Genomic DNA, 14244 nt, shown 5'->3' with positions numbered 1-14244 from the left:
TTTTTATGTGGCACAATGCTGGGAAGATAATAAGTGAATAATAAGTATATTTAGATAAGTCATTGGAGGAATGAATAAGTAATTACCCTGCTGGAGTAATGAATGTAACAAGGGACTGGCCATGTTGATGACACTTGAGGAGAACTTGCTTGCTGAATGCCTTCTTAGAAAAAGGAGGCATTGGCCCCTACGTGGGCTGTATCTTTTTCACAATCTCCTAATTACAATTTTGTCACCCTCTAGAAGAGGAAAGCTCGCCAAGGACAGCCCCAAACAGGCCAAAAAGTGTTTAAATCAATAGAAGGCATATTTTGCAGAATTTGTGATGGCTGCGGAAAAACATGTCACCAGGAGCCAGAGTGAATGGAGTGGGATTTCTCTGCCGTTTCATCCTCTAGGATGTTGCATTTTAAGCACCATGGTCAGGTTCCATTTCTTCTTGCACTGGTTGGAAAACCGGACTCCAGTGGTGGAGGTTCATTTCAGGGCAAAAGAAAAAAAAAACTGTCTGTCCTTGGCCTGATTTGCTGACCCTGGTTCCTGGTGGGCTGTCTTCACTTTGAAAAAGCTTGTTGGGTCTTTGCTGTGTGTGTTTTCCCATTTGAAGGAAACATGCCAAGAAACACACATACACATATGTACTCATGTGTACATGTTTATGTATATGTGTTGTGTGTTTTAATTAACAAAATAATACATGGTTGTAACAAATTAAAAAGAAAGTAGAAATGTAAATGGTAAAAAGCAAAAAAACTTTCTCCTTTGGGTTCTATAGACACACAAACATAAATATATACATTTATATATACATAGGTAGAATTTTAAAACTTTACCAAATAGGATCACATATGACACATTTGATTTTTTTTTACACTTAATTTGTTTTTTTTTAACCTTAATGTCATATTGTGGCCATCTTTTCAAGTATGTTTATATAGCTCTACCTCATTTTTTAAGATAGTTTCATATTATTCCACTATAAAATGTTTAGTTTCCTGTTGATCAACCTATTGAATATGGATTAAAATAGTAATTGTGGGTGAATATTGACAGCACGTATCTGTGCGCCAGCATTGTTCTAAGTGCTTTATTTTATTTTATTTTGTTTTTTCTTGAGACAGGGTTTTGCTCTGTCGCCCAGGTTGGAGTGAAGTGCTGCAATCCCAGCTCACTGTAATCTCCGCCTGTTGGGTTCAAGATCCTCCTGCCTCAGCCTCCCAAGTAGTTGGGACTACAGGCACGAGCCACCATGCCTGAATAATTTTTGTGTTTTTTTTTTTTTGTAGAGACAGGGTCTCACTGTTTTACTTAGGCTGGTTTTGAACTCTTGGGGTCAAGTGATCCACCTGTCTTGGCTTCCCAGCATGCTGGGATTACAGGTGTGAGCCACCACATCTGGTTGTGCTTTGTACTTATTAACTCATTAATCCTTGTGACAACCCAGTAAGGTAGAATTCATGTTTATGTCCTACTTTATGTGAGGACATTTGTGGCACAGAGAGGCTAAGTAACTTGGTCAAGGTTGCTCAGTTAGGAAGTGGCAAAGCCAGGATTCAAATCCAGCCATCAGGCTCAGCACATATGCTCTTAAGTTTGTTTGCAATTCTAAATGATGCTGTGGTGAACGTCCCTGTAACCTGTGTGCATTCTCGTTGGTATTTCGGAAGGAGAGTTTTCTAGAAGCAGGAACTCTTGAGTGGTAGCTTCACTCTCTTTTCAATAAGAATTATAGCGATGTCATCATGTCCACATAGATGTCACTTATAGAAGTGATAGAGAGCAGCATGAGTATCAAAGTAATAAGGTACTAACACGTCACATACAACAGTGCAATGCCTGATTGGTAGACTTGGTAGATACGCAACCTTTTGTCTGTGGGGTAGATGAACAACGATGACGATGATCTTTTGAGTTTATGATTTTGCACAAACAGCAGAAGCAGTGTTTTCCCTTTAGAGAGATAACTGTTCAGCCCCAGGACTATTGGATCGGTGGTAAATGGGGTTCCTTCCCACTCTGTGCTGTATTTTTGGGAAGATCCTGAAGACCATACTTTATGTAATTACAGGGCTTTCACTGTGATGAGACCTGGGGGAGAAACAGTGGCCAGTGGGTGGTTTGTTGGGAAGGTGGGTGGAGACTGCATTGCATTTATTTCATTACATCTCAGAACACAGTTTTATTCTTTTGCTTTCCTTTCTTGTGCAGTGACAGAGAGTCGAGGGATTGTGGATAGCCTGCAGAAGTTTTCCTCGCTCCCTGCTTACCTCCCCACGAGCTTGCACGTCTCCAATGCAGAGGAGTCGTTTTTCCTTAAAGAAGCCAACCAAGACCTCACAAGGAACTCCAGTCTGCAGGCCCGGGTGGAGCCATTCTTCATCTACCGAGCCAGGACACCCCCTATTATCAATGCCAGCTATGGCCCGTTTTCAGTGGAGAAGATAATCCCCCAGGAGCTCCTGTTGACATCTACAGCCTTTGGAAACATGGACAAGTTTCCCTTCAACTGGAAATTGAAATCCCACATCCTCGACAGCTCCATCTACTCCAACAGACCCAAAGTGCAGACCTTGTTTTATGTCACTGGCATGGGCTGGGATGACAGCGACCTTACAGAAGATCTACCCTGTGTCAAGATGTTTGCTTTCCCTGAGGCCAGGGAAGTGGCGGCCAGCTGTCGGCTGCAAGGGGCCCCAGGGCTGTGTGTGGCTGAGCTGGAGCTGCTGCCCGAGTGGTTCAGCTCAGGCCTGGACCTGGAGCCAGAGGAGGAGATCCCAGCCCTGCTTGGGGGCACCGCGATGGAGCTCTTCTTCACGCTCTACCCAGCCGACAAGGCTGGCCAGTGTCCTCTGGAGGAGGAAGGCAAGTGGGAGAACAATATCCACTCGGGCCTGGAGAGCCCCCAGCAAGTGTTTCCAGCCCGAGAGAGGATTGGGAGTGTGGTGGTCTACCCAACCCAAGATGATCTGAAGTGGTCCCTGGTGAGCTTGGACGAGAATGTGGTCATCTCGGTACCTCTGAATCTAGTCCGGGAAGGGGACACGGCCACCTTTTTGGTCTCTCTGACCAGTAGCTCTGTGGCAGACCAGTTCACTCTTAGGTAAGAGGCTTTGCCAGGTGGGATGGAACAGAAGCCAACTGTTAGTAATCAATGAATTGTCAATTAATAAAATGGGTGTGGATCATTTGCTGATGTCAAAAATGAATACAGCTGGTCATTAAAGTGGTGAAACAGATTTTATTCAGTAACTATGGACAGTAGGTAAAAGAGCTGAGCTTCATTACAATTTGTGCAGAGGTGATTCGTGTGTTTTAAAGGAAGGATGAGGGATGGGGAAGAGTGGAGTCTCCATAGAGCCAGAGAAGCGACATAGTACAAAGGGTTGGGCAGTGTGAAGCAGTGAGTCCAGCTGCGTCTGCTGGCTGGCAGTTATCAAAGTTAGGATTTTATCCTCCCACAGAGGCTGGGAGACAGAAGTCCTGTCCTTCCTGATGATTCTGTTTCAGAAGAATGGCTCTCAGGTGCTTGGGAGAGATGCTTCTTAGTTGCAAGAGACAGATATTTACAGTTGTAAACCCTTTCTCATAAATACTGTAGGAAAGGGAGGTCGGGGCCTATCATCAGGTGTGCATTGGTGGGAACAAACATGAAATTTCCCTGGCCATGCTGAGCTTTCTTAAGCAGGTATTATAAGAGGGGCAAAAGTGATCCTAGGGAGCTAGACTTACGCCGCTAGAAGCCATATTAGAGTTTGATCAAGTTTCTTCGCGTGGAGGTTTGGATGGAGTTGTCATGTGCTGAGAGTTCTGCAGTTCTCAGTATCCAGTGTAGTGAGAGATTGAAAACATGAACTAGAGACCCACACAAGACACTAGACCAGGGGTCAGAAAACTTCTGGAAAGGGCCAAATGGTAAATAGACATCATGGGCCATGTAGTCTCTCTGGTGATGACTCAAACTCTGTTGTTGCAGCATGCAGGCAGCCATAAATGAATGGGTGTGGCTGGGTTCCAATAAAACTTTAGTTACAAAAACAGAAGGTTGAATTTAGCCCAGGGGTCATGGTTTGCCAACCCCTGCAATATATGATCATGTTGAAGCTTGAGTAGTAGAGACCGTAAAGTCTATAGGAATTCACAGATGAGAGTTGTGTGTGTTGCAGTGGGCGGAGAATTTTTCATTTTGAGCTAGATCTTGAAGGATGAGTGGAATTCGGGGGCAGAGAAAGAAACAGTTCAAAATTGGGGGAAACAAAGGCCAGCCAAGAGACTGAGACAACATAAGTATATTAAAAGCAAGAATTTAATATAAAGAACCATTAGCTATGTACAAAGAAATGTTAACTAGGTAATTGAAAAGTCAAGAAGGCATTACTGAGGTACTGGGGAAGAGGCAGCTGCAGAAAGTGGCTATCATCCCTTTGGCTGGGAGAATAAGGGAAGTTAAAAGTTTCAAAAACTTGGAGCTTGGAGCAGGGACCCTGTAGAGCAGAAACTAAAACCCCTGAGAAGTGGGCACAGCTTGTGCTGGTGTCACCAGGGCTAGGAGTTATAAAACTGGTTCTTCAATAGTTGGAAATACTGCAAACTGGATTCATGTGCTATTATGGAAGTGAATTGCAGCTGCTGTTATGAAGCAGCAAGGCTGGGTGCCACTCATCAGAACAAGAAGCAAATAGGAAGTCAATGGAAAGAGGAGAAAATTCCTTCTCCCACCTTCCACCTGCCAGTCTCCCTCTAGCAACCCCTATTGACAGAACAAAACAAAGATCCTGCTGGCATCTATATTTTCTGAAGGCTCCCCCAAATAAATCTGTTGTAAAACCAGGATTAAATACAACTGTTCTAGAACTCTGCATTCTAGACTGTGAGGTTCAAGTGTTTCTTCTTCAGGAAGACTTTTAAGGCTCTCACATGATAGTCTGACCTATCCCTGCCCTGTATGATGTGTCAGGCAGAATCCTAGAATGCTACATATCAGTGGAAACCTTGTAAATGAATTCCAACTTCTAAATATACTAAAGAGCTTTCTAAGACAATTTCTTTCTCTGCAGTAAATAATTCTTTGTTAAAATGAGTCAGCAGCCTCTATCTGTATGATGAAGATTTGGTTTTAGGATCGCTAAAAGTAGGGGACTTCTATGTGCTGGGGGGACAAGCCTGTCTTTTCCTAATTTTGCTCACAAAAATGGATATCAGTAGGAGACAGTGGTGGCTTTGCCATATACCTGCTGTGTGTCCTTGGGCGAGTCACTTAACGTCTCTGGACCTTAGTTTCCCCGTTGGTATGATAGGGATAGTGATGAAATCTATCTCCTGGGGTGGTGGTAAAGATTAAATAATTTAATAAAGTTCTTAAAACAATGCCTGGCAAATTGTGAGTCCTCAGTGAATGTTAGCCTGTGGTTGTTTCCCTTTCATTCAGGAACTGGGTGTATAAATTCCAACATAAGCGAACCTTGCTTTACAGATACAAAGAAGGAGAAGTGGGGAATTCATTGTGAGTCCAGCATGCTCCTTCCAATCCTGACTGAGGATGATCATGCCCTTTTGGAGTTGTGCTTATTCAGATGCCCACCAACAGGATTCCAAGGCTCTGGGAGATCCCAAGTGGGTTTTGTAGCCTGGAAGAAGCCAGGATTCTATTTGGAGCCTCTTGATTTAGTCTTTGGCTGTTACTGATTCAAAACTTGGTGTGGACTGAGCCCTGTGCTAGTTACTCCACTGGAAGGGGTGGGGTGGTCTAAAACCAGTTATTGGCTCTCATAGAAACTAGAGAAGCCTGAAATCCAACCCCATAGAGATTCTTTTAATATAAGGCGGTGCCATATGTTTGCTGTAGACCAAGAATGGCCAAGGGATGGCTTCACTGCCCCTGCCTCTTAGCACTTCCTCTACCATGACAGACATTACCAATCAACTGCAGCACTTCAGCACTCCCTCTGTCATGGAGGACATTGAGCCTACCCCTTCAGGCAACCCCTATCACTGCTGTGGGGGGTTGGCACGTAAGACTAAACTTATTTGCTACTCCTGATGTAGAGATAATATTTTGGATGTGAAGTTAGAAGAAAAGGAGGGCAGATGGTCTGGTGGTCAGCAAAGCCTCGAAGTCTGGTTGGGAACAGCATTTCAGGCCAGGCAGTGGCATACACAGCGTTAGCTAACATTCATTGAGACTTAGAATGATTCAGCCCATGTGGTAGGTCCATTACAAGAATTAACTCATTAAACTCTGTCACAAACAACTGAAAGAGGCAAGTACTATTATTATTCCCATTTTTTGAGGCACAGAGAAGTTAAGTAGCATGTCCAGGGTCACACAGGTAGGGAATGGTTGGTGTGAACCCCTGTGATCTGACCCTAGAGCTTGTGACCTTCATCCCCACAGTTCACTGCCTCTAACAGACAAGGAGGGGCACCAGCCACACCCCTAGCTGTGTGTGGCCCAGTCAGGCCAGAGCTGAGGGTTAATTTAGGGAAGAGGAGATTCATTTAGGAATGAGACTAGAAGAGGACTCAACATCCAGACTGTAGAAAGCCTCAGAGTATTATCTTCTTGGTAGGTAGAAACCCCTTAAGTATTTTTCTTTTTTCCCCAAGAAGTTAATTTTAGAACTGAAAGGGACTTTAATTCTGACTTGGTCTTAAAAAATCAAGCAATGAACTGTCAGCCTTCTGGAAATAGCATCCCTGGGGCCTTTGGAATTTGGATTGTGAATCTGCAGCCCTCCAGCAGCGTCTTCCTTTAGGGAATCCACTAAGATTTTAGATTCTTGGCCTTTGGAGTTAAAGCGACAGGAGAGGGAGAGGACCAGAGGAGGCAATTCAGCCAAAGGATGTTCCCAAATTCCCAAATCTTTGTTTAAACTTTAGCTGTGGGGCCTTGGTACTTACTTAAAGGAAAAACATCTACTCAACAGTTTGTAAAACTGGTGGCAGTAGCCAAATTCAGCCCACAGAGGTGTGCCTTATTTAGCCCACCTGGCGTTCTTTAAAATATTTAAGACAGTTACCAACCTTTAACAGTTGGGAGGTTTTATATACCATTTTCTTTGAAAATTTTGAAGATTCAGCAACTTAGAGCTAGCTGGTTGTAGTTCACCGCCTTTAGATGCATCATAAATTGTCTAATTCACCCCAGTCCCTACCACTCCCTTTTGTCTCACACCTGGCCCATTTCACTCACATATGTCACCCATCTGGCTCCTGAGGGTATTTGAATTTTGAAACCCTGATTCAGTACTGGGATAAAAAAGGATGCAGTGCTAAAAAGGGAGTTTAGATTTTCATCTATAAAGGCAGGCATTGCCAATTCATTGTGCGTGTTTGTGGGAGTCAGAAGTGACCAGTGGGTGCATCACGGGGAGTGAAACCACCCTCCATTATCGTTGGCATTATGGAGTGAGTTAGTTACTTCATGTAAAGCGCTTACAAGAGTGCCTGGCACACTGTAGACACACCAGTACTCTTTTATGCTATAATTAATATGTGTTAATGGATACTGTTAATTCGTACTTTTAAATTATCATGTGTACTTGTCCCAGGTTCTGCATTTACCCTTTCCATACATTCCCTCACTGTGTTATCACAGCCACCATGCAAGGTAAGTACTAGTCACGTCCATGTTATGGATATGGAAGCTGCGACTCTGAGAGCTGAGCGGTTACCTGTCTGAGGTCATGCATTGGGGAAGTGGTGGAATTGGGGTACAGGCCTGCATGTGTGAGTTGAGAGCCCCCACTTTAAACCCCTCTTCTGGGCTCTTCTGCTTGTGTGGATGGGGACTGATCTTTATTCACTATTAAAGCTCTCTGGGTCAGCATTTAGATTACTTATGAGGCTTTATTTGATGGCCAGAGAAAAATGCATTGAGATTGTGGAAATAAATGAAGACCATCCACATGAGAACAAACAGAGGAATATTTACTCAGAGCTTACTGTGTCAGTGGGGGTTGGCCACCAGCACTTGCACTGGCAGAGACTCAAAGGCAGGCAGAGGAGTGAGAAAGCTTCAGGTGTGCTTGGATTGGAGGGTTTTGGCCTGGAGGAGCTGGAGGCGGGATAGCTAGAAGCAGACATTTTGTGTGATGGGCTTGGGAGCACATTTGGCTTTCTCTGGTTGGCCCTGAGTTGGAAGCAGAGGTAGAAAAGAGAAGAGGTGGGAGTCTTTGACCAGGTTCTGACTATTCTAGGCTGATTGCTGCAGAGGTCGTGGTTTGACTTCCTGGCTGCTGCAAGGTGGAAGGTCAGAGTTTTATTGTTATATGCTGTCTGGCCATTGTCCATTTGTATATTCAGTCTCTCGAAATAAGATACTTTTCTTAGGCCTCAGGGAATGTGTTATTTCCCAACGTAACTGATTGTCTGTTTTAATCATGTCTCTTATGAATGAAATGTGACACATTTCATTCTGGCTCAGATGAGGACCCAGATCAAAGCGTGAATGTGCGCAAGATTTGCTGAGATCTAATTTTAGAGCTGGAGACACATGGAAAAGAAACAGATGTGTAGCATTCCACGTGCCATGCTGCTGTTTCAGACTGCGCAATGTAGAGGGGCCAGTTTGAACAAAAATTAACTCGGTGATTCTCTAATACCAAGATAGATCCTGTGCAGCATTAGCGTGTACATCTCACTCGTGCCTTGAAAAACCTTTCAGCAAAGGCTCACAAAGTGGTGTTTGGAGGGGCTGGGGGCTGGGGGCTGGTGGCAGGGAAGTGCTAGGCTGGAGTTGCGGCAGGTCTTTGCTACACTTCCAGGAAAGTTTGAAATATTATGAAATTCTGCCCTCTCCAAATATAGTATCTCTGGGGCTGAGAGAGATCCTGGGAAGCTTTATCTCTGATTTATTCAAATAGGGTTTTCTCAGCTCACACAGAGAGCCTCCTGGGCTAACCTTTCAGCCTCTTAGACAGTGGAGCCCAGTAGTTAAGAATGTGAACTCTGAAGCCAGACTGTCTGGGTTTGAATCCTGACTCTGCCACATTCCAGCTGTGTGACTTTGGGAAAATTACTTAACTTCTCTGTGCCACAGTTTCCCCATCTGTTAAGTGGGGACAGTTTATGCTTTAAGTGACTATTTATGAAGTGTCACCTTTGTGGTCAGGTCAGACTCTTCCTTTAAGTTGGAAGCCACCTTCCTTCTGAGTGTTCAGGCCAAACACCCAGTAACCACGATTGATTCTCCCTATTCTCTGACACTCCATAGCTGAGTCATCAGCAGTTTCTGGAGTTCTTCCTCTGAAATATAGACTCTTATCTACCTCCACTGCTATGACCCAGGTCTAAGCCAGCGTCCCCTCTGGGCTGGACATCTACAGGAGCCCCCTTGAGGTCTCCCTGACTCCATTTTTGCCCCTGTAGTCTGGGTTAAAGGCTCAGGCCGCCATGTTGCCTAAAAGGCCCTGCGTAGTCTGGACCTGTTATCTCCCATGACTTTTCCTCTCCCTCCCTCAGCAACAGCCATGCTGGCCCACCCCCTTTTTGGCCTTTAGGCATGCTCCCAACCAGGGCCTCCCCACCGGCTTCAATAACTCACCCTCGGCTTCCTACTTAATTCTGCACCCCCGCCCCACTGGGCCCCTTGCCCTGTCCTGATTTTTTGACCTACTTTATTTGTGTTAATGACATAAGATATCATTGTTTATTGTCTGCTTTTTCCTGCTAGCAAGTGATCTCCATAAGGGCAAGGACCTTTGTCTCCTGTACTTTTGATGTATCTTAAGGATCTAGAACAGTGTCTACCACATAGTAAGTGCTCAATAAATACTTGTTGAATGAATGAATATATCCTAGGTATTTTGAGGCATTGTTCCCAGATAAAGGGAACAATGGCAATGGATGAATGAATGGTCAAGATTGTATGAATTCCTGATGTAAATAAATAACAATTTCATAAATATTGAAAGTTAGGACACGTAGGGGATGCAATTCTGGCAAAAGTTTCCTCCTACCTGTAATGTGATAACTGATTCATCACCTCTAATCAAACGATGGGCTATGTCAGTGTATTCTAAACTTGAGTAATTCATACACCATCTTTGAGTTTTTTTGGTCATATCAGATACCACCATGTGCCACCTTCATAAGTTAAATCATGTACCTGTGCCTTCTGTGCAGTTTTTATTTACTCTTTTTCTTTAAATCAAATCACATTTTAAAACTCATAGGAATGCATTTAAAAAGGAAACCTAACACCTGGTACCATAAATGGAAACCAATATTACTTATTAACATGAAAGGGTATTATAAAAATAAATTAACATAAAATAGCAACAACAAAAAACAATGCCATTCAGTTCCAAGTAGGCACCATCACCTGCTGAAGGCCGGGGACCTGTGGCCTGGTCTCTGTAGAAGAAGAAGAGCATGTGCTGTGGAGAGGCCAGGGCCACACTGAGTCACCACTGAAAGTCATCAGAGGCTTAAAGGAGACCTGGATGGGGATGTTTGTCTCCTCCAGGACTTGATGTTATTTAAGGCCACGCCTGTGTATCAGAAACATGTGCAGACCCAGGACCCATGTCATGCCCTGGGAAACCTGGCTGATGTTGACTTTCTTATCCATGAGAAGACAGTGCAGCCTTAGTTGCACCCCAGGCATTACCGGCTGGTTAGCCTCAGTCTCCCCCATCCCTGGGTTGGAGGCAGAACTCTGTTGGGTGCATTCTCCCGGTGCCCTGCAGGCTGCCAGCTCTATGTAGTAGTCTTTGATTGTACAAGTGTTTTCTGGTCATCTATTATGTGTGGCGTATCTTTGGTTTGCCCTTCTAATTTCCTTCTTTCTTTTGAAATCAAGCACCCATGCTCCCATCCCTAATCAAGTTCACACTCTCTATAGGGGGAGACAGCAAACATACAAATAAATAGAAATACACACAATTAAAACCCATGCTAAGAGCCATGAAGGAAACCACGGAATGCAAGACATTTTCATTTTGTTTTACTTATTTTAAAATTTTTTAGCTTTTTATTTTGGAATCCTTTTAGATTTATGGAAAAGTCTAAAACTTCAGTTTTCCTTAATGCTAATATCTTATGTAACCACCATACAAATACAAAAACTAGGACATTAATGTTGGTATATTGTCACTTAACAGACATTCTTAAAAATTGCCAGTGGTCCCACTGGTATCCTTTTTCTGCTCCAGGAACCCCACAGCACAGGATTGTTATATCTTGGTTGTCTCCTTCATTCTGTTCTTTACACTTCTTTTCATTTTTTTCTATGACTTAAACACCTTTAAAGACTGCTGGTCAGTTATTTTTGAGAAAGTTCCTCAATTTGGGTCTGTCTGGTGTTTTCTCATGATTGGATTGAGGATGTATATATTTGGCCAGAAACTAGTGAAGTGCTCTGTCCTCCTCAGTGCACCATATCAGGAGGTACCTGATGTGTCTTCTCAGCAGTGATGGTTAAGTTGGTGTCTGCCCAGTTTCTCCACTGTAAAGTTGCTGTTTCCCCCTTTGTAGTTAGTAATAATAACACCTGGGAAGATTCCTTGAGATTACACATTTATCTTGTTTTGCATCATCCTTTTGCTCATAACTTTTGGCATCCATTGATGATTCTTGTCTCAAATGCAGTAATTTCTAAGTGAATGACTTAGAAGTGAATATTGTGGAAAAATCTTGGCTCTTCCTGATCACTTCTTATTTGAATTTATTTTGTGAGGCAAAGTAGCAAACATAAAAGCCATGTTTGCTCATTTCTACTTGCCAGCATAATTTCACAAAACTCCTGACTCCATAGTGACGTGCAGCTCTCCGGAAGGATGCTTTAAAGACAAAATAGGATCGAGCACATGGCCCCCTCATCTCTTGCTTGAATCACTGCATTTCTTAATAGATAAATGATCCTAGTCCTTGCCTTTTCCTGCACATAAGATAATACCTGACAGGGTGAATGTTTATGCTTCTACAATCTATAACCAGATGTGCTTAGTAATCTATAACCAGATGTATTCCTACACCCAATACAATGAATAAAAATTATGCAAATATATTGCAATTTTATTAGTTATGTTTTTTCCAATCTATAATATACCTTAGCACTGTTAAATATATACTACTGTATGTAATCTATAATATTCTTATAACAATCCTGTTAAGATGTTATATTGTCTACAAAAAAGACAATGTTAAAAAAAACCCAGATCATATTAGTAAAAAAAATAGATATGCTCCAAATAGTATTTTCTGATAAATAGACAAATATACACTCTGGGCTCAGTGCTCGTTCCTTATGGTTACAACTAAAGACCATGAGCTTCCTAAAAAAATAGCCTCCCTAACTACACGAGACAATCAACACTGATTTTATAAATACTAGACAGTTGATTTATGACCAAAAGAGAAAACTTGTAAGAAAAGTAACAAATGTCAAAAGCCATGTTTGGTCATTTCTACTTGCCAGCATAAGTTCACGAAACTCCTGACCCTGTGATGACTTATGACTTTTGGGAAAAATACTTTAAAAACAAAACAAGGCCGGGCGCAGTGGCTCACACCTGCAATCCCAGCACTTTGGGAGGCCAAGTCAGGCGGATCATGAGGTCAAGAGATTGAGACCATCCTGGCCAACATGGTGAAACCCCATCTCTATTAAAAATACAAAAATTAGCTTGGTGTGGTGTCACGCGCCTGTAGTCCCAGCTACTTGGGAGGCTGAGGCAGGAGAATCACTGGAACCCAGGAAGTGGAGGTTGCAGTGAGCTGAGATCATGCCACTGTACTCCAGCCTGGCGACAGAGCAAGACTCCATCTCAAAACAAAGCAAAACAAAGCAAAACAAAACAAAATAGAACACATGGCCCCCACATCTCTTGCCTGAGTCACTACATTTTTTAGTTGATAAATAATCCTAGTTCTTGTCTTTTCCTACATGTAAGATAACATCTGACAAAGGGATTTTACTTCTGCAATCTGTAACCAGATAAACGTTAATAATCTATAACCCGATTTACACTTACTCCCTAAAACTTGATGTAATTTTACACACACTGAACCTCTACAATCTGTATATGTTATAAAGTAAAAAACTGTTTCAAAACAGTCTGAAACAACCTCTCCAAGAGACTCCTCCTAGACTATAGTCTTCAATAAGACTGTACATGAAACTAATTTTAATTCCTTAAAAACTTAATTGTTTTCTTTAGTCGACGATATAAAGAGGTGAACTGGTAGCAAGTAGACATCACATTGGACATCGTTAAACTTTTACTGCCTGGTGCTGGAATGAAGGAAGGTGGTCTCTGTGCTCAGGGGGTCTGGAAGGCTTTGAGGAAACAGCCATTCTTGACCTGCAGCGTAAAGTAGCAATGCAAGGTATGGTGTAAGTCCCTGAGGAAGTGGTGTGGGTAGGAAGTGACGCCAGGTAAAGGTCATCAGTGCAGTCCACGGGGGTAAATCAGGGCAGGCCTCCCGGAGGAGGAGGCTGTGGAGGATGGGCAGGTTTTGGATCAATTAAAGGAAAATAGGAGAGGGTATGTGGAGAGGGCAGTATGATCAAAGAACCTGGTATGCCCAGGAAGCTCTCGAGAGGCAAGTTTTCCGAGTGATTAGAATCAGTGAGGCTTGGGGTCAAATCTCAACTCCCCTCCTTACTGGCTGTGTGACCTTGCACATGTCACTCCACCTCTCTGAGCCTTGCCTTCCTCTCCTGTACAGCGAGAGTAGTAATAGCACCAGTCTTTCGGGCCGCGAAGAGTAAATGAGATAAGGAAGCTACCAAACCTAGCGCCTGGGAGCAATTTGACTGTGATGCTTGGTGCCAGTCTTAGTGGCGTCTGAGTGGATTCTGGAAGCTGCCTCAAGGACATACTACAGGGACACGCCCACTGCCCAGCCCACCCTCAGCAGCGGCTCCCACCCCCTATGCACGTGTCACATGCAGGGCTTCCCATGAGGTTCTTACATACGTTGTCATCACTCATCCTCAGGACAGCTCTGGAAATGACTGGTTCCTCCATTTAGAGATGAAGAAACGGACTCAGAAACGCTAAGTCTCTTGACCAAGGGTCACACAGCCAAAGAGTAACAAAACCAGGACCCCGACCCAGATCAGCCCTCTTCAAAGCTCATGCCTCTCTCATGATCCCCCATTTCAAAGGTTAATAATCTTAATGCATAGTTTTTACATTTAAAAAAACAGCTACCTATTTGAGGAACATTCCCCATGTGGCAACACAGATTCGGGCTTTATTAGTCTCTTTTCCCAAATAGAACTCAGATTTTCCTTGA

General features: G+C 43.3%; 1 protein-coding gene across 7 annotated transcripts in view; it reads left to right on the top strand.

The window, feature by feature from the left end:
- Positions 1-14244, top strand: part of LOC105493580 (transmembrane protein 132B) — a 504000-nt gene that overhangs the window by 198920 nt on the left and 290836 nt on the right. For all 7 annotated transcript variants that reach the window (XM_011761336.3, XM_071070810.1, XM_024796551.2 and 4 more), the window contains one exon: positions 2209-3100. In XM_011761336.3, coding sequence (XP_011759638.2) covers positions 2209-3100 — 892 coding nt within the window. The remainder of the gene's footprint in view (positions 1-2208; positions 3101-14244) is intronic.

Source organism: Macaca nemestrina, chromosome 10, assembly GCF_043159975.1.
Source record: "Macaca nemestrina isolate mMacNem1 chromosome 10, mMacNem.hap1, whole genome shotgun sequence".
Classification (NCBI taxonomy): Eukaryota; Metazoa; Chordata; class Mammalia; order Primates; family Cercopithecidae; genus Macaca; species Macaca nemestrina.
Note: the sequence above shows the minus strand (reverse complement) of the source record. Positions and strands in the feature narration are given on the sequence as shown.